Source organism: Nipponia nippon, unplaced genomic scaffold, assembly GCF_047370975.1.
Source record: "Nipponia nippon isolate SJK-2023a ecotype South Korea unplaced genomic scaffold, ASM4737097v1 scaffold_17, whole genome shotgun sequence".
In the NCBI taxonomy this organism is placed as follows: Eukaryota; Metazoa; Chordata; class Aves; order Pelecaniformes; family Threskiornithidae; genus Nipponia; species Nipponia nippon.
Genome location: NW_028262333.1, coordinates 12,760,906 through 12,781,644, shown reverse-complemented (window position 1 = coordinate 12,781,644; position 20,739 = coordinate 12,760,906). Strand labels below are relative to the sequence as shown.

The 20,739-nt window shown below is 42.1% G+C and overlaps 1 protein-coding gene across 3 annotated transcripts in view; it reads left to right on the top strand.

Annotated features, from left to right (window-relative positions):
• The window catches only part of ADAMTS2 (ADAM metallopeptidase with thrombospondin type 1 motif 2), a 195,024-nt gene extending 176,394 nt beyond the window's left edge, over positions 1 to 18,630 (top strand). For all 3 annotated transcript variants that reach the window (XM_087753711.1, XM_087753712.1, XM_087753710.1), the window contains 8 exons: positions 373 to 453; positions 1,903 to 2,066; positions 3,249 to 3,408; positions 4,103 to 4,235; positions 6,348 to 6,555; positions 7,854 to 7,983; positions 8,997 to 9,086; positions 13,429 to 18,630. In XM_087753711.1, the coding sequence (XP_087609837.1) occupies positions 373 to 453; positions 1,903 to 2,066; positions 3,249 to 3,408; positions 4,103 to 4,235; positions 6,348 to 6,555; positions 7,854 to 7,983; positions 8,997 to 9,086; positions 13,429 to 13,895 (1,433 nt within the window). In that variant the 3' untranslated portion in view covers positions 13,896 to 18,630. The remainder of the gene's footprint in view (positions 1 to 372; positions 454 to 1,902; positions 2,067 to 3,248; positions 3,409 to 4,102; positions 4,236 to 6,347; positions 6,556 to 7,853; positions 7,984 to 8,996; positions 9,087 to 13,428) is intronic.
• Positions 18,631 to 20,739: the final 2,109 nt, after the last annotated feature.

Sequence of the window (20,739 nt, the reverse complement as noted above, 5' to 3'; positions counted from 1 at the left end):
TGATGTCACTCAGCTGCTCCGTCTCAGTCACTGGAGCACTGCCATAATATGTCGTCATCACTCACTGTCAGACAGGAGCTTGCATGGTCTCTCTCTGTGGGTGCATATGGCACTTGAGGCCTGTTTTAGTCTGAAGCAAAGTCAGTTTGTTGATGATACTTAAAGCATTTTTCTTCTGACCCAAAGCCCTTTGTCCCTGTTATGTTCCATCATCTGTCACAGAAATAGGGATGGGAATGACACTGGATTAGGTTCAGCTTGCTGTAATACACCCTGCTTTTAGAAAATAAGATTTATTTAAAAACCTAAGACAGACTCTTCCTGTTCATGGCATACTAACCAGTTACTATCTTTTCAAATACTACAATAAAGGGCACATTAAGATGTTTGAAATTCCTGTTGGTGCGAGACATTTACTTATACAGGAAACAGATGCCACCAGTCATAATCTCGGTAAGTATGTAACAAGTTGGAAAATTTTCAGTCACCATGTTTTTTTCAGCTGTTTATTTTTGTCTCTGGAGCTTCGCAATGTGTTTATGCGTTTGTTTACCCAATATCTTCCCACACCACATACCTCCTTTAAGTATGTTAAATTAGGAAACTTGTTTGGCAATTTGATTTCCCTGTGCTGTATTCCCCGGTGTCCTAGCTGGAAGATCCCTGCATTGGCATGTGCACACATGAAAGCTGCTGGAAGAAGAGCTGAATTACATTAAGGGGTGCACCACATTATCTTTGTGTGCATCTCATAACATGCTTCCCATCCTCAGTCATTTCCCAGCCACATCCAAATCCGTTTCAGGTTCTGCCCCATTGCTAACATCATCGACACAAGGCTGCCTGATCAATCACACAGCTTAGAAAGTAATTGAAATCCGCTCCTTGCGGTGCTCTGTAATCAATGCGAAGCAGTGTCTAGTAGGCTGTTATTAATTGGAAGAAGATTCACAGTGAATGGCCTGCTAATTGTATCGTGAGTCATCCCAGCTCCTCGCCAGCGAACACTTCCCTTGCTGCTCAGTGCAGCCCGGCCCCGTGGATCAGGAGAGCAATCGCTCGTCAATTCAGACAAGGTTCTTCTTTCAGTGTGGGCTAAGCAATACACAAGGAACATGAACAGCTTGCTCTCTGTTGAGGCCAGCGCTGAGAGAGCAGGATGCTCAGGTAGCTGCTAGAGAGAGAAGGGAGTTAAAATCTGGTGGTAAATGACAATCAGTCCCTGCTTCTTCTAACGAGGAGTGCAAATTTTCCATCTCGGGAGAAAACCAAGAGTCCTTATACAAAGGTGGCTGAAGTCTCTCCGGGTGAAGGATGGGGCATTGATTACAGCTGAACCAGAGGAATCAGGCGCTGTGTGCAATGGCAGATGCCTGCAAAGCAACAGGAGCTTAAGCAGGGCTGTGGCGGTGTCAGGGCTAGATCTGAGCAGGAGAATTTATACAGTTTCTAGCATCTCTCTCTCACTGTGGGGACCCGCTGGGGGTTAGCTCAGTAGCCTTTCTCTCATGGAGCAGTAACAGCCGCCTGAGCTGCCTTACAACATGTCAAAGAGCTGAGTAGCTGTGGGACCCCCACCAGCTGTCAAATTGGCTTGGATTTGGCCAGTGGATTCAGAAGTTGTTAGTTGGGAGCAGGCAGACGGACACACACAGTGCAGTCGCGCTGGCCTTATTTCTCTGGCAAGGCAGGCTATGAAAAAGAAAAAAAAGGACAATTGATGTTTCTCGAGCTGATCAGGAAAGCGTTCAGTGAAACACCTGAAAAAGTCTTTCCAAACCTGTGAGGGAATGGAGGGAAAATGCAGACTGGCCTTTTCTGCTTCTTCCACTGGGACAAGAGCAGAACAAAACGAGATGAGAAGCAAACCTCTTGTATTCACTTTTCTTCTGTTGTTCCTAGCAATTAAAAATCGTGAAACGGGGAAATTCATTCTAAGCGAAGACAACTATGTGCCAGACTCTAAAGTATTTATTGACATGGGCGTGGAGTGGGAATATAGGAACGACGATGATAGAGAAACCGTGCAGACCATGGGGCCACTGCGTAATGGAATAGTTATTCTGGTAAGTCAAATGAAAACCATCTTCCACAGAACACAATGTCAGGATTACAGAGCCATAATGTGCTATAATATATTTTAGATTCCACTTGTGAGTTACAAGAAGACATCTGCTTCAATTATAAGACAATAGAAGGTGTATTTTAATTCCTTTTTCCTAATTCATTCATTGCTCTGTACAAGAGTTGTTATAACTCAGGGTTATGCATTGAGCAACTAACTCTCCCAATTTCCTTTGGATGGCTAGCAAATGGCCACTGTGTAAAGACTCTCCAGCTTACTTACCATATGTGATGTGAGCATTAGTTAAAAAAAAGTCAAAATGGTTCATATCAGATAGATCTAATAGCTCCTCCTCCCGTCCACGTTTTGAAAATGTATCCTGCAAAGGCAGATGCAGGATTCTTGTGCTTCCAGGCTCACTTTGTCAGGGCACAGCCAGTTTGGCAGTTCCCAAACTCACCCGACTAGATTCTTTTTTCATTGCAAACCAGCAAATGATAGACTACAATGAGTAGGAGTAGATTGATTCAGAATCCCTCTGAAAGCAGCTGTAGTATGTTGATCTACACCAGCTGAATGTCAAAGGAGGAATAAATATTATGTTTTCAAAGGACCAATATTTTGCACTTCATTCACATTGAGTTCCGTTTTCTGGGATTTGTCTTAGTGCAGTGTGATAGCAAAAACTCTTTCTAAATAGTTTATATTTCTGTCAGGATTAAGTTACAAGCTTCACAGAATTCCCAGGATTATCGTAAGAATATTTGCATTTTATCAGAAATATAAGCAATTTTCTTCACTGCTTTCAGTTATCTGTGCAGTTGAATTTGCCTTGTCTTTTAGTGAACTATCCATTATCATTTTTGTACAACATTTCCTTCCTTTATGATGGGATATGGAAAAAATTTAGTATTGTGAAGTCAGTCCAACGCTGGCAAGAAAACTCAGTCTAAATCAACAACAGTCTTTCTTAATATCCAGTTTAGAAACTCTGTGTCATAAGGATAGAGATACTTTTTCATCAGGGAAAAAAAAAAATGTGTTGAGTGCAGCTAAAAGGTTTAAATCCCTCTGGGGATGTTTTTATATCTGAGCCATGATGATTGCTATTTCACGGCATCTCACATAGCTTCTGATATCAGTCTTTCAAATCTTTTTTCCCTACATTTCTTTTGCTTACTAGGTGATTCCTCACGGTGGTGCCAAGGTATCTTTGACTTACAAGTACATGATCCATGAAGATTCCTTGAATGTAGATAACAATAATGTCTTGGAAGAGGACTCGGTGTCATATGAATGGGCTTTGAAGAAATGGTCCCAATGTTCAAAACCCTGTGGAGGAGGTAAAAACAAACCCCCAAAGCATTCAAAACTGATGAAGAGAAAACTGAAAGAATGAACACCATGTGTGGAATTCATTGCCACAAGACATTAGGGAGACCAGGAGTATGGGAGGGTTTTATTTAAGTTAAGAAATAGATAAATAAATAGCAAATGGAGTTAAAAATCTGACTTAAGTGGTTTTGGGGGCAGATCTGGGGTGGCTCATTTCTGATTTGTGTTTATGAAACTGAAAAATTGTACAAATGTGCAAGATCTGGATGAGGGTTTCCAAGCTGCAAGGGTGCCAAACCTCAAGGTGCCATGAGGCAGCACTTAGTAAATCTGCATCCTGTGACGTGGACCTTGCAATGTGAAGACCCCTGCTTTTGGGGCCAGATGCATACCCTGATGCTGTTCAGCAGGCTGATGGGCAGGTTGCAGCCCCTGAATGTGGCTGTGCAGAACGTTTTTGAAATGTTAGATGTTATTGTTTTTCTCATGATAGCCTGTAGTGAAAAATAAAGGAAATGAGCAATTCTGGGTGCTAAATCTACATGAATAAGTGTTTATTCGGTGCAATTTACAGTTCCTTTTGTAGTGTGTTCACCTGTAGTTCCACCTGCAACCTTTAACAGTGTATGGGCAGTTTGTTTGAAACCTGAGTCGTGTGTAAGATCTCCCAGTACTGAAAATAAGAGGAGTGTCTTTCCTCAGGCTACCAATTCACAAAATACGGCTGCCGGAGGAAGACGGACCACAAGATGGTTCATCGGAGTTACTGCGAGTTGATCCAAAAGCCTAAGCCCATTCGCAGGGTGTGCAATCTCCAGGAGTGCTCCCAGCCCATGTAAGCATCACTGCCCACCAGCACTGCTCGGCGGCAGCTGCCGGAGGCATTATACCCCGCTAGCACTTGTCAGCTGAAAGAAGGTGACTTAAGCTTCACCTCTATGCATCATTACAGAGACCCAGGACTGTGAGGATGTGATGCTATATTCTGCTTGTAGAAATAGTATTTCTGGGACTGCTGGTTCCTATTACTTCTGAAGTAAGTTGGATTAGAAAAGAAGTGCTATCTTTATCCAGACATTTGTGTTCAGGCCATCTTGAGGTAATAAAAAATAGACATAAATTCAATTTATACCAGTTGATTTTACGTAGTGTGAGTTAACCATGTAAGAACAAATTTACAGAGTGCTACATAAGAAAACCAATGTCATACAGCCTCTCAAATCAAAATCTTCCTAAAGTTCACAGCATATTTTTGAACATTTAAACACAGGGAAAAATATTTGGCCTGCTAGATTTCTGTGGCTGCCCTTGTACAGCATGGTATGCCTGTTGTACCTTCACCTTTGCTATACATAGTCAAGTGTTATAAATATTTTAATTCATATTTTACAGGTGCTTTTTTTGACTGGCAGCAGGTTACTCCTGCCACATGTAGGACTCATATATTCCTCGTGTTGCTACTGTAACAAGAAAGGAGTATGTTGATCCCAGCTTTTATCTCTGGGGACGAAGTCTAGATTCCAGGAAGCACAGCAAATGAGTAGAACATACCACACAATATTTCCTAACTTCCTTTCAAAAAAGATTTGAGAGAAAAGTCAAGAAACTGTGCCCCATAAACTCAGCATGGGTCAGGGTTTAACATTTATTTATTGGAAAACTGAAGTAATGACCTAACCGTATCTCAGGCTCTCTGGAAAGGACTGTATTCTTCTTTCAGCTGCAAATATAATTGGACCCAGGTACGACAAAGACTCAATAGGATCCTAAATTGTAGTTGGATTCCTGAATGTTTCAGTCACCTCTGTTTCCATAGAATGGCACTGGAGCCATTTTGAGCATTTTGCACTTGTACATAGGAGAGGCAATTATTGAAGAGATTTTATGAAGCTCTGTGACACCCGCTACTCTAATATGCTGCTTCCTCACTGCTGGGAAAAAATCATTTGTCTCAGAAGTCACCTTAGGATTCATGGCTTTGTGCTCCACAGCACTCGCCTTCCTCCACAGCTGTGTAATTTCAATAGGCTACAAAGAAAGTTGGGTGAAATTGCCACTTTGCTTTTTGTTTAACTCGAGCCTTTAGTGCATTGCCTTGTGCCCATGCTATTTCTTGACTATTTCTAAACCCAGGATTTTATGAGTACTTTAGGACAATTGCTTCAAACGGGATATTTCTTCAGACGATATATATTTTGTGGTTAAGTTTATCCCATGAATACTGTTTGCATTGAACAATGTTTCCTTCTTGCAGATCTCTGCAGTCTGTAAATATTTACAGACTGCTGTATATCTTCACTTACTTGATTATAACGAACCTTTCAGTAGTCTACATAAATGTCCTGTGGTCCTGTCTGTCCTTGTTGCTCTTCTCTAAGTTCCGTACAATTTGTAGCTGTAATTCTTGAGCCAATTTGGATGATCAGTGAAGTTTTCAACTATGCCACATTACAAACCATAGGTTTCATTTTTCAGTGGCAAAACTGATTGACAGATTATGAACTCAGACCTTCTGATTTTCAGTGGAGTGTTGCCTTCCCCAAAACCAAACATTTATGATGCTGAGGACCCTGATTTGCCTAAGCTCAGCACACACAGCACTGACGGTGTAGCTGGGTTTGCCAGTGCTTCAGCAGTTGGTGTCTAGCATGGCCAGGGACATGGTCCATGGAGTATCCAGATATGGGCCAGGTTGGAGCTGCATTTCTAGCCCAGATGTTTTGGATTCACTTCTGTGGGAACCAGCTGATTTTTCAGGGTCACGGTCAAATAACCCTCGCCATAACTGCTTATGGTTGTTCATATCTTTTTCGTTTTCCATATCAGAACTAGTATTAACACCCTATTAAACCTGTGTTTAAGAGCTACGGTTCAACAGACAGTTTGAACTCATCTAATGTAGGAGAGAGAGAATTTTGCTCAACTTATTCTCTTTTCACTAACCCAGATGGGTTACAGGAGAATGGGAGCCTTGCAGCAAAAGTTGTGGGAAAACAGGATATCAAGTACGATCTGTCCGATGTATCCAACCCCTACACGATAATACAAATCGGTCTGTTCATACCAAGTACTGCAACAACGACCGTCCAGAAGGCAGGAGGCCTTGCAACCGGGAGCTTTGCCCAGCGCAGTGGAGAACAGGACCCTGGTCACAGGTCAGTCTCTTTCTGGAGGTCTCAAGCAACTAACTTCTTATAACACAGGGGAGAAAATCTTGGCGTTTGTTCTGTGCTTTCTATTCAAATGCATTGTCACAATAATACCTACACGGAGGGTGTATTGCATCCACTGCTACTAATGCCACAGAAAGTGAGTTAGATGGAGAGATGGTGGTAGTGAAACAGCCAGTAAAGCCATCCTGCAGTGATGCTGGCTGATCCAGACCCCGTGAGCCACCCATATAAGATGTCAGCATCAGAAACGGTGACTTCTACCTGCTCTTTGTTCTGTTCGCAATCATTTACCTGTTGACTTAAGCTGAGTTAAGAGCGATTAATTCTTTTATCACTGTTTTATTTTCTTTCAAGTAAAGAAGACTTTAAATCTTCAGACACTATGATTAAGGGCACCTAAGGAAGTTAGGCACCAACACTCATGGAGATTCAAAGGTGCAAGCACCTTTGATGTAAAGGCCTTCAGCAGATTTAGCTGCTCAGCCTCATAAGGTTTGTCCGTAACCCAAAGGACAGAGTTTTTCTCCTAGTTACTATGGAAATACAGGGCACCTATTAATGAACCTGTTTTTGTTTGCCATTGCTATGGGCAAAACAGGATTCAGTCACTCCCATAACAAGTGTCAAGAGCTGGGCATTTTGGGTTTTCCATCGCTGGCTCTTTGGCTAACTCACCGTGTGAGCAAGAAATGCAATGCCACTGTGCACAGACTGTTTCTTGCCGGAGTATTTACTAGAGCAATAAGAAGCTCCATCTATTCATATTTGCAAGCCTCTGCAGTCATCAAAAGGCAAGAAATGTGAGTAGAATATTGCAACATTAAATTGTTCTTATAATTTTGATACACAGGATCCTTACAGTTCATCTCAGCATTTCTCCTTTAAATTGCTTAAAAAACATGGCTGCATTTGGAGATACAACATTTTATTTTGGAACCGTGCCATGCAAATAAGCACAAACAATTTTTATCCTCACTGGATTGAATAGGTGTCACAAACAATGCGGTCCCTGGTGCACACTGTGAATAGATGCCTCACATTTACAGTTCTTTGTTTATTGCTCAGACCATAAGCTCTTTCTTGGAGTGTTTCACAATTACTGGTATATCACAAAAAGCAGTGGTTCTCCCTCTTGCTTAGTTACTGTAGGTACTGTGGTGGTTCACATAATGTACCATGTCGGCTCAAATCAAGGGCAGTGGTTTAAAATTTAAAATCTAATTTCTAATCCATTGTTTCCAAAGGGTGGCTGGGTGTCTAACTGGTGCATCTCCTTTCAGTGCTCTGTCAGCTGTGGCAACGGCACGCAGGATCGCCCGGTCCTGTGCCGGACCAGGGACAATGCTATTGGCCTTTGTAAAGAAAATAAACCAGAGACCGTAAGGATTTGCAGACTACCTCCATGTCCAAGTAAGTGCTTGTCTTCTCTAGCATATATTACTTGCTGAAAAAAAAAATCTCTTGATTTTATTTATTTGAAATGCCTTCCTCGAATTTATACTTGTGTGCTACATCTGCCTGGGGTGGCAGTTCTCCATAGCCCCAGTTTTGAGCAGGCTTTCCAAATGTAGAGCTGTTGTGTGGCCAATGGGCTGCTTGGGCACATGGTCGTTCTCACGGTGGGGAGCACCACTTGCCCCAGGACAGGATGAGAGGCTGGGGCAGACCTCAGCACAGCGGTGATGGCTGGATCTGGCCAGCAGACGACAGCTCCCCTGGGTGAGAAGCACTGAGACGTGTTGGGCTTGGCAAGAGGCTGCTGGGTTGTGGCTAATCAAGGGCATTGTGTATAAAGATGCCTCTTTGTTTTACCAACCTCCAGCAACAGTCCCAGGCTTCTTTTCCATTCTGTTAAGCACAAGTTGTCTTCAGGGGTTATCTAACTCAATTTTTTTAAGCTGTAATAAACTTGTTCCTACTTAGTCCAGGACACTAATGCCTTTATCCCTGTTAGTTTTTCAGCTGTTCGCAAATGATACTTGTGAGATCATTTTCCCTACGCCTGTTATTAAGTAATTCATATTTTCCTTTTATTCCTGATGTATTTCTCAGGGTAGCTTTTGATTCCTAATTAATTAGAAACAAGCTGTCAATTATGGTCTCCAATACAAAGATTTTAAAGAGACAGTATAACTAAACTAGACTGGATGTGTCTTAGGACATACTTAATGCTACTGTGAGAAGTACTACTGGAGAACTGGCCTTCAGGCTGTCTTCAGTGTTGGCTGTCAAGTGCTGGGCACAAGTTGTAGCAAACTGGCAAAACAACACCCTCTGCCCAAAACTACACAGCCTGGTCATAATCCCCCCCAGGCTCCTTCATCATTGGAGCCCACTCACGCTCTTAGCTTATCTGCTTCTGACAGGTCAACTGCTTAATGCTAACATATGTTGTGTTACATCTCTTTTTTCCTCTATTCAAGGAAATGTTTCTGATCCTTCAAAGAAAACCTACATGATACAATGGCTGTCAAGACCTGATCCAGACTACCCCATCCAGAAAATATCTTCAAGTAAAAGACCCATTTATAACTCTGCCTTTGCCCTTAAATGCATGCCACATCGAATGTGGACTTTGCCTTTTGCTCTCTTCTTCTCTCTATGCGGAAAGTTACCTTGACTTTGCCAAGTTTAAATCTTGGGCTGAATCTTTTTTTCACACCAGGCACTTGGTGCTCGGTGTCTTTCTTCTCTGGAGCTTGTGTAGCACTGGTGGTGGAGGTCTTGAAGTGTTGGATGTGTGAAGTTGGATCTCCATAGTATGTTGCAGTCCTCTGAAAGGGAGCTGGGATCAGTTTGCTTGTTGCTTGGTGATGGTGAAAAAAGGCTCTTACTGGTTCATGATGTTCAGTTTGATAGCAAAACTGAGAACTTATTGTGAATGTGATCACATCACAATAATGACACCTTGTAGTGCTAAAGTTCTCCTTTATCTAAAAACCCTAAATCTCATAACTCTTTAGTTTGAGTTCGCTGACAGGGTAGTCTGATGAGTGAAAGAATTTTTTCATTCCATTTTCCTTTGCGGTGCTGTTGCTTTACTCACCCTTGCTGCTTGTTTTTTATTCCTGACCCTCACATTTATGTTTGTAACCCATGGAGGGCTCACTGGGAAGCAGAAGCTCAGTTTCTGTCAGTACCTTCCGTGCTGCTATGATGCCGTCTCCTCTCGCCAAACTCCTGGTGGTGGTTTGAAATATTTTTCCTTGAGGAAAGCTGCTTTCATTTTTCCCGTCGCACAATTTTTGCCAGTTTTGCGTACTTTCACTTTAGAAAAAAAAACGAAGCCGAACAGGCATGTCCATATTGAAGGTTGCGTGGTGGTGTTTTTCTTAACCTGGCGGAGGCAATATGATGTTTTCATCGAGTACAATGTCTCCAGCTGCTCAGCATGGAGCTGTTTATACTCATTACATCTTTGGTCTTTTTTCACCATGTGCATGTCTGACTTGACTGGTACGGGGGTGTGTGTGTGTGTGTGTGTGTGTGTGTGTATACTCTATAGATGTGTCAACTGGCAAACATAACAGTGTGAACTACTACAGAATTACCTCAATTTTTATTGCTTTTTTTGCTTAGAAGAAGAATTTTAGAAAAATGCCTTAATGTTGAAATGTAAATGGCATTAATTTACCAGATCCAGCTTTAAATATAAACAATACACTGGTACCTTGAGTTAATCTTCATATGGAGTGTTTTTACTTGAATGATAACTGTTAGAAGGCAGTAAATTTAATCCGAGGTTAATTTGCACAGTGCATATCCATATCTTCATCAAGACAGGATTGTGACCTGACTTACTGAAATTTAACTGGAATTCTTGCTTCACCTTCCGTGTTTGTGTTGAAGATTTGGAATTCACAAGTCATAAACCTGTTTGTGACAGTCAGTACCAATAGTAGAATTGTATCAACTTTAAAGCCGCAGTCTTGGAGCTAATTACTACCTTATTGCATTGATCATCTTCTTTGGAAAAGTGGCATTTTTGAATCTTTGGGTCGTCAACAGTGTAGCACTTCAAACTTGTCATTATCATGTGATCACATATTTAAATTTTGCTGTTAATATGATAATTTCCTGAAACATGTTAACAATTTACATGACAAGGTGAAAAAGCAAAGACACTTATCTGGCACTGAATACTGTTATGTAAAATAATTGGTGTTTAACTGTATAAATATATTCATGACTGTTACCTTTAAATAGACAATGTTTAGTGATGTTTCAAGAGATGGGTGGCTATAGAGAATGGTGCAATAAGGTATCTGGGCATTGTGCACTATGTCTATATGCACTTTGGTTTATCAGGGATATTTTATTAGTGTTTTGTATGTATTTAACATAATATTAAAGATGTGCCAATTCAGTTCGCTTTTCAATATTTTTTTATGAGACTAATGTGTACCAAAGTGACTGTGAAACTGATTTATTTTTTTCTTACTGATGTTTTGAAGATATACTTCCAGTCTGTCATGCATACTGCAAGTAAAAATAAATAAAAGTTCAGCAAATCTGGATATTTTGGTTTGGATAGAGGATAAAAATTTCATTCTGACATTCATAAGTTACAGAGTTTATTTATATAATTTATCAGATGTCACAAAACACATTACATAATGCAGTTTTATTTTCATGTATTTTTAAGCTTGACATTACATATTTTTGATAGGAAAAAAAGGCATTTTTCTAAAGGTGCTTTTAGTGATTCTTACAAAGCCAAGAACAGATCTGCCGTGTTGGAACTACATTTAAATGTTATATCTGTTGGCTTTTATTTTGCAAGCCCTTTGGAGAAGCTTGCATTAAGGTCATGGCAAAATGTTCAAAGAGGACTCTACGTGGTATGTAAAAGTGTATATAAAGCTGTATAGACACATGCAGTCCTTTGTATAGAGCTGTGCATGCAGATATGAACAGTTCCAGCTCTTAAAGACTGGTTTGAAAATGTCTCCAAAACCAAGGTACTATTCTTAGGTTCCTAAGGAAGGAGTTGTTCTTTATTTCCAGCAGCATCTCAGTTTGGCATTTGAAAAATATGAAAATGAATTGACACATTTGAAAATAGGAACCAGAATTTTGCTTTTCGGCAACAAATGCATAAATGCATAAATACAATGCAAGGAAGGTGTTTCCACCTTCCTCAGCCAGCACTAGCATTTTAAAGCAGCAGCAACAGTTATTAGTTTATTTTAGACTGATATGTTTGCCAATTAAACACCTATAAAGCCCTATTTTGTTAACTGAGGATGAGTGAAGAGGCGACACCTACACTTTCTGAGTTCACTTGGTATCTCTGAATCTGCTCTGGTTCTCTACTTTGCTGTAAGGTTGCTGACAGGGTAAGTCAGTGTTTGTAGCAGGATGGTGAAATACGAGCTCCAGTAACACGCTGACTTGAGCACGCTGTCTGCCATCGGGTACGCTCTAAATAAAGGCGACTAATTGGAGTTACTCATCCTTTACTGTAAGAGTAGGTGGAGATGTAGTGAGAGCAGGGAGAGAGGCAGAAGTGATTTCATCTCTGTCTCAGCACTCTGGTCACAGAGAAAATATTTTGTTACTGATTATGCCAAGTGTTGGTCAGGCTGCCTTTCTCCTTAGCCCTCTCCTCTCCTACAAGCCCTCTGACTCCTCTTTCTTTCAGCATGGGCTGCGTGTTAGGATTTTTCCTTCACTGCAGTTCCCGATAGTTCCCAGCTCCGTCACTTCAGCCTGGAGGCACAGGAGCTGTAGAGCATGCACATAGGAGAGGACAAGCAACTTTCTCTCCAAGGAGCCTGCTAACCCCTCACCATCCATCCGCCGCCAATTCATATGGTCCTCTACCTCCTCTGAGGTAGAAATCACAAGGGCCTGAGTAACTTCTGAGTAGGCTTCTGTTTATATGTCTCAGACAGTAATACAGTTTGACCAGTTCACCTTTGATGCCTTAGCCTACATTTTGCCACCTGTATTTCAGCAAGATCAGGATCTGCCATAACACCTCTATTATAGTGCAGATTGTCATAACAGCTATTGACAGCTTAAAACCTATTGATTATAATTTTTTCTCTTTTATTACAGTTTTTCAGTCAGTGACACAAAAATTGGGACTTGTTACTGAGTCTCCCAGTCATTAACGGACTGGCTTGGCTCCATCACACTGGAGTTTGTTATTCTGAAAATATCAGCTCCCTTCTAGGAGGAGTAGAAAAGCCTTATGCTAAATGCACCACTTTTCTCTCGAGCAAGGGACATGCTCAGGCAATGCTGCTGTTTTCAGAGTAGAGGTACCTGGCAAAAATATCACTCCAATGGGAGATGGATTAATTCTGAGAGTTACATGGTACACATTGAAATAAGACTTGACTTTCTTGAGACAGTCCAGATAAGTATAATTACCCCTGACCGTGGTTAGTCACTGTTAGATTGCAGAAAAGCATTAAAATGAGGAAAGGTGGGGAAAAAAGATTCCTCAATATAAACCTTGATGCCTTTCTGGGGGTTTAATGTAGCTTTGGCAACAACACAGCGCTATTGGTCTGTTTTGAACTCTTAAGTCAAGCCAGGAATGCAATTCATCGTGGTCTTCAGGGTAGCACTTCCAGAATGCGAAGCCAAAACTTACAGTGTTATGGTCTATAGCATGGATGGGGCTGGTACAAACAGTTCAGATCAGCTTTTGCATCCCTTGAAGTGAGTTGAGTTTTAAGTTTAATATTAAGCCTGATTCTGCTTATAGAAGGCTCATTTCCCAGTTTCCCATCCCACTTTAAATACCAAACCCTCTGCCCGCTGCCAAAGCTTCAGCTGTGTTTCTTTCTCTGATTAATGTGAAGATGCTCTCTATTTATCTGTTCCCTTTTTCTCTTTCAGAAGATCATTGTCAAGGAGACAAGTCAATGTTTTGTCGCATGGAGGTTCTCTCTCGTTACTGCTCGATTCCCGGTTACAATAAGCTGTGTTGCAAGTCCTGTAATATGTACAGCAACATAACAGAGTACAGCAATGTAACTGATTCTAACGTAAATAAGAATAATGTCATTGAGGAGGAGCCCCTGACAACCCTCAGCTCTCCCATAGGAGTGTTCACCACACAGTCTGCCACCAGCCCTCCTCTTGTTTCCAAAACCCGTGCACCTCCTTCCAATGCAACTGAGGAGCACCCAGAAATCAATGCAGTGGATGATGTTCCCTATAAAATTGATGGGTTGGATAACGAAGTACCACAGCACAACATCATTACACGGAGGAGGATACCTTATGAAAGGACAAGGAATCAAAGAATTCAGGAGCTGATTGCTGAGAAAAGGAAAAAAGAGACTCTTAGGAAAATAAACTAAAATGGAAATATGGTGCAAACAACATTTTTCTCTTATAGAGATGTTACCAACATCATAGTATTGCATCATAGTATATAGAGACTAAAAATGGGGAAAAATCAAAGTGGTGCTATGGCAGAGATGCCAAATTCTAAAGCCTACTATAAACGGAAATGACGGATTGTTTCATAAGTGCTAATCTGAACACTTTGATGGCTAGGTTTACAGGGTATGGTAGAGTGTTAGTGCAATATCATTACAGTGTTTCACTGAATCCAAACAAGCTGTAATACCTAGGCCAGGTTAGCAGGTGTCTTGTTTATGGGCTCTTTGCCTTTGTCTTCTATGCCTGTGTAAAACTGCTTGGGAATAGTAATGGGAGTTACACTTAGGATGGAGGAAAAAAGTCCCAAGACATAAGAAATCCCTTTAACACTGACAAGCAGGTGGTCAGCAATCCTGTGATGCCTCTGTGCATTGCATAAACCTGGGCACTAACTCAGCCCCCGGATCAGGAAGGTACTTAAGGACATGCCAGACTGAGTTCAGCTGACTTCAGTAGAGCTGCTCCTGTGGTTACAGCTAGGCATGTGCTTACATAGCTTTCTTAACTGGGACTATGTAAGAAAATATATAGAATATTCTGTAGCCATATATTTATGTGTAAATTTGAAGCTGGCAAACAGTAGTTTCCATATTTCCATAAACAATTCCAAAGGATTCTCCAAAACTTTTGAATACATGCAAGGCATTTAGTAGGGTAGATCCGGCCAACTTGGACTGACAACATCCTAGGCTTTCTGTTTACAATTATCCATATGTTTGATAGTCTTTAAGCTCCTGTAATGCAACAGCCTCAGTGATCTTTGTTGGTTGGTGCTTTTTTTGTTGGTCTGATTTTTTTTCTACCCACATATTGTTTAACTTAAAGATGACTGGACTCTTGTTGCCTTTTCTTTGGTGCTTTGTTAAGAAAACATTTTTTTTTCCTCTCATAGGATGAGGTTATTTTGGAGGAAATAATTTTGTATTATCTTCCTTTCCTTAAGAGAGCTTTATTGGTGCAGAAGTGAACAATTGTTTGCTGTGCCCTTTACATATACACGTACATCCACCCACACACACATGTACTCACACTACCAGGTCTGCTAGAAACTTTAAGATGTGTAACCTGACAACCCTTTGAGTACTTCCTTTCCTCTCAGGGTCATCATGGTTTTCATAGGTCATTTTGAATTCCTGGTTGGAGATCAGAAGATGAATTCAGCTTGGCTCTAACACCGCAGAGACGGGGAACATGCACTGGTTCCTGCTGCGGGTGGCATCTGAGCAGTTTTTCTCCTGTCTCCTGGCTTGGACCCTTCCATTTGTTTCCTCTTTGCTGGTAAAGCTCCTGCAGAGACCAGGGCTTCCTTGAAATCCTCCTTTTACCACTAGGGAGGTCTGATGGCTCCTAGTTCAGATTTTCCAGTCTGAGAGTAAGATCTCATCCTCCAGCCTGAGCTGGTCAGTTTGAAGCAGCGCCAGTAATAAACGTGTATATACAGTCACATAATTATTGGAAATGTGTGGAGTTTCCATCAATGTGTAAGCTGTTCTGTGGCCTGGCTGCTGGCAAAGAGCTTCAGAAGTATTGCAAGGTGAATCACACATGGCTTCCTGCAACCCTGCCTTCTGCCCTCGACCACCATGGCTGAATGAGCTGCTCAGTCTCCTCTTCAGAACAAGCAAGTCCTGCTGGAAAGGAGGCGAGAGCCTGCAGGAGCAGCAGTCTTTGCAGCACTGAGATGTTGAACTGTTCTGGCCAGAACTGTGGCCAGAAGTCTTCAAAGGACAAGACCTGGTACGAGAAAAATACTTTATGGAGATACTAGCCGAAGCAGAAAAGGAATGTTTTCAGCTGGTGTGATGGCATCAAGCATCTCTTCTTACAGTGGACCAGGGTGATATACTTGGGTGAGTGTTTAGGTCCAGCTCAGATGGTATGGGGGGGAGTTACACTGAAGATTGGGAAGCATAACTAGCCTGGTAAAAGTCCAGAGCACTAGGAAACATCTCCTGGGCCAAGCAGATGTGGCTGCAGATGTGAAAGCAGCAGCCAGCACAAGCAACAAAGTAATCTGTTCTGGTTTTGAAAAGTAAAACTAAAACTCCACAGTTTGGCAGCATTGAGCAGCAGTTGGCTGAGGCAGTGTCAGGAGTCTCACCTCGGACTTTAACTTGTGAGACACTAAGCATTTTCCTGCAGTCAAAGGTTGCTTATCTTTAGTTGCCCACGTGGCAGCCTTTGCTCACCCCAACCCTGCTCGCTGGCCTGCCTGCCGTTTCCACAATGCCCAGGCAAGCCCAGTGCTGGCCCCAGGAGCCTTGTGCCAAGGGATTTGTGGCTGCCTACAGACAAGCCAAGCTTTAGTAACAGCGTAGGGTCAGGTCACATCTGTGCAAAATAGAGCAATACAGTAATGAGCACTGAAGGGAAAAAACCCACCATGCTATTTATAAGCCAGGAAGATGTGTCTAAATCAACATCATTCCAGCTGCTGTGCCATGGGAGACACAAGCTGTAGCTGGGCTCCCAGCCTGTAGACATAGTATTTCTTGCCTTCCACAGTTCCTTTACACAGATGTGGTTAGTGTGAAACTCATCTTTTCCCCTTCAAGTTATTCTGCTTTTAGCTCTGTGGACAACAAAAAATAAACCACAACTCCCAGCTTTTTTATAGCCTAGAGGCACATCCAAGCATATGATAAACTTAGGAAAAACTCTCAGAAACCCAAGAGTAGAGAGGGGTTGGGGCCTGAAGTTATGCAGGTGGGGAGGTAGAGGCTTGCTGCCTGGATGGTACCAGTCTTACTCTCTGGGACTTTGTGGAGGCCTATTTCTCTGACCTCCAGAAGCCTGAGATAACCCATCTAATAACTTGTGTTCTTCCTTAGCATCAGGAATAGGCTTAGTCAACCAGGCAATGTGAAGAAATGGCACAGAAGGAAGTGCCCACAGCTCAAATGGTGTCTTACAAGTAGCCTCTTCTGTCCAAAGGACTTCTAAGTTGTGTCCCAATAGCAAGTGGGGCAGGAATTGATTTGGTGCAACTTCAAGTGACCTTTCTGCAAGCAGCCCAAGGAAAGGCCTGTTCCAGTGTGGAGGCCCAATGTTTAAACAGTTTGGAGGCCCAATGCTTAAAAAGGTCTCAGTGGTTCTGTGCTGAGCATTTCCAGCGGTGTCTCCCAGTGGCCAGGACTGCTGTAGGCTGCGCATGCACAGTCAGTTCACAGGGGTTCACTCACTCACACATGGCATGGACACCCTGGCTGAACTTGCAAAGCTGGTTCAAAGTTCAAAAACTTGACTGCTTTGTTCTTTCTCCAGAGTGAGTCAGTTCACAATCCAACAAAACAAAAGCATTTTTCCAGATAAGGTGGAAACTTCTGGTGCATCTTGGAGCAGGAGCAGCCTCCCAGAAGGCTGGTGTGGTGCCATGCTAGGTCTGGTGTTCATTAGGGACTCAATGCAACACCTAGTGGCATCTGCATTTGGGAAGGGCTTGGTCCTTTCTCAGTCTCACCTTTTGGGAGATTTAATTTGATTTATTTCTTGCTGATTTTAATTCTACTGAATATTTCTCTAGCTGTTATTTGGGGAACACTGAAAGATATTTAAAGGAGCAGCTTCAGTCTAGGTTGCTCAAGACAGTGAGATGCTGATGGACACAGACTGGTCCATCTCCTTATGGAGCAGAGCCACCAGCTGCTTTCTCTTTACAATCTTACTGCATAAGGGGGGGGGAGAAGTCTCTTCAGATCAGGAAAGATGCCTTCTTTTCAAGCTGGCATGAGTTTTTCAGAAGGTTTTTCTTCAGCAGTTCCCCATGATGGTGGTTTCCTAAGAACATGTACCTCACTTCTACTGGAAAACACAGAGCAGAGCTCTATTGATAAAGTAAAAGCAGCCCAAGGCAATAGATGAGGTTTTGCTGTCAGCTGATCTTCATTCCTTGTCATGCAGTGGAAATTTTGGTCATTTTTTGGTTGGCTGAACTTCGACAACTGTTTCTTCTTTTCTACAATGCTGTAACTGGGCAAGAGCATCATCGTAGTGTGTCTTCTGTAACCATTTTGCTATTGCCCAGGTACTGCATTTTGAGACATAATGAGCAGAGAGTGGTATTTTAATGTAACCTAATCCCCAGAAACTAAAGCAGATTTATAAGTAAATATATTCCTGCAGAGATCATCTCAGCGATCTGGGCGCTAAAGCAATGTGCTCCCATTAAGCAATGCATTTTGTGATCTAACCAATCAAGTACACAGCTTTCTAAATTGTCATTTTTCTGTTGGTCTAAACTTAAAATCCAAGTGACAGTCCCTTATGAAAAAAAAAAGATCCCAAACCAATTCTGGTTCCTTTGGCTCCAATCTACTGCCTTTTTTTTTGTCAACATTTCTTTAAAAATTTCTGTAATCTATTATGAATGCATCACTTTTTATATTCATATATCCATTCAATATTTAGGATCTCACAACACCTCCATAGAATGCTTTCAGATATTTTGAGAATTCTAGAAATGGTGCTTTACCAGTACTCAAAGGGGTTTATGTTTTGTTTTATTACGTAATGCATTTAATGTCTTATTTACTCACCTACAATGTGCAGTATTAGCTATGTTCTTCTGAATATCTATATGCAACTTCCATTCACTTACATATGCCTTAACAGAAATTGCAACAAATAGCCATTTCTTGTATATTAAAAATGTATATACAAATTAGAATCTTTAATTTTATAATTTATTAAATTCAAATGTCTGTGTTCTTTTGCAAAGCGTTTGACTTTTCCCTGTGCTTTTTTCATTGAAGTAACATTATGCAGAGATGCTGGGGGAGGAAGAACCAGCATCTTCAGACTCAAAACCAATTCAGTTTCTAAAACTTTATCTTAATGAATTGGGATTGGGATACTTGCTGCCAAAGTCCTACGTCCTTGTTACAACATCTGTTATCCAAGGCCAGAAGTCCCGGAAATCACCGGACCAAAACCTCAGTTGATAACTGCATGGAAATTAATCAAACTCATTTAAACCTGCTTGAGGCTCTCAGCCTTTACATTCAGCTGAAATCCATCCTGGTCCATGTATCATCTCATTAAAAGGTTCAGATATTTGGGCTTCTATTCAGGACTGATGAGCAAATTTTGCTTTGCATGTCCCATTGATAATGTAATTGCTCTTTTCCATGAAATCTTTTGCATACATTTTCCTGCCATATCCTGCGTGCTCATAGCCAGGTTCCCTTTAAAGCGTAATTGAATCTCTCCCATCTAATTGAATTTTGTTGCTTGAGGATTTGAAAGATCCCTGCTTACCTTGATTATTCAGTTAGCACCATGCAGTGCATTCAAGTCCAACATGTTCTTTAATCACGTAACGAACCACCTCAGCATTTTCAATACCAAAAATACATTTACTTATTTAAATGCCCTGATAAAACAGCGAAGCAGCCAAAACCTGGGTTTCATTTCATGCGACAATTCATACAATATCCAATTTAGAGCTGTGACAAGGGTTATATTTAATTGGCTTTTGCTTTCCCAACACAAAGATTTGGAGATTTTTAGAGTGGCCATGGGAAAAGGTCTCATGTCCATACCCCAGACATGAGAAACACCCATGGTGGGTTCAAATACATCCAACACCCCTCCCTCCTCCCAGTCTTCCTCTCTGTCTGAAATGCCTAAGGATGACAATTCCAGGAGGCCATCTCTTCCTTTCCTGGCCTGCATCAGCTTTTTAGCCCCTTTGCATCTGTTCTTCAGACTTGGGCAATAACTGGTGCCCGTGTGGGAGCCCGGACAGACGTACACACACACACACATGGCCCCACAGGGGCAGCTCTGGCCCCTCCAGGTGTCAAAGCTCCTGAGCATCGTTTGCCTGGCATGGGAGTGATGCCAAATGCAAAGGGAAGCGACAGAATTTTTTTAACTTAAAAATCTACCTCATCTCTAAGGGGAATATTGTGGTCGTCCCCTGGGCCCTGCTGAGGGACTGTCACTGCTTCATGCAGTGACCGCCCATGACAGCTTAATACCTCTTTCTCCAAGCATATTTGAAGATGAAAGCAGGTACCTGCCATGGGGCTGGATGTGCCTGGGAAGCCATGCTTTGGGAACAGCACCGTGAGTGTTTGCTCCAGGAGCCTCATACAGTTGTAGGCATTATGCTCATGCCCCAAAATCGAGTGGCCCAGCTCAGGTCTCATTGCAGATAATGAATTCCTTCCAGGAAGCCTTGCGCTGCAGGCAGTGCAGGATGGCAGCAGGTTAAACAGCACTGAGTACATCACTAGCTGGCATTCATTTACCCAGATCAATGCAGTGGGTGCATTAAAGCAGACGCTCTGGCAGCGGAAGGAAAGGAAACTTTATCCTAGAAAAGAGAAGCTGTAGGGAGAATGGTCTATCTTTTTAACATAGACGATGTCCGTACAGTATCCTGCTCCCACAGCATCCATAAACACCAGATACTGGTGTTTTGCCTGTCCCTGAACAGGAAGCCATGCCTGGCTCCGTGCATCCCCACAAAAGCAAACCCACCATGTGTGCTACATTGGCAGCAAACCATAAGCTAAATGCCAAAACCATGCATTGCACTGCAAAATGGGTCTCAACATTTGCAGCCTCTGTCTTCTGTGCCTGAGGACCCCATCCTGAAGAGGTGCTGAGAGAAGACCCCACTGTCTTCATGGGAACCACTGCTCTGGCCTTGGAAGAAATAAAATTGGCCTGTGGACTGCTGAGACTGTAAGGGGGCTGGTGCTGGGCATTATCAGGGGGATCAGCTTTTTGATATACAGCATGAGTTAATTT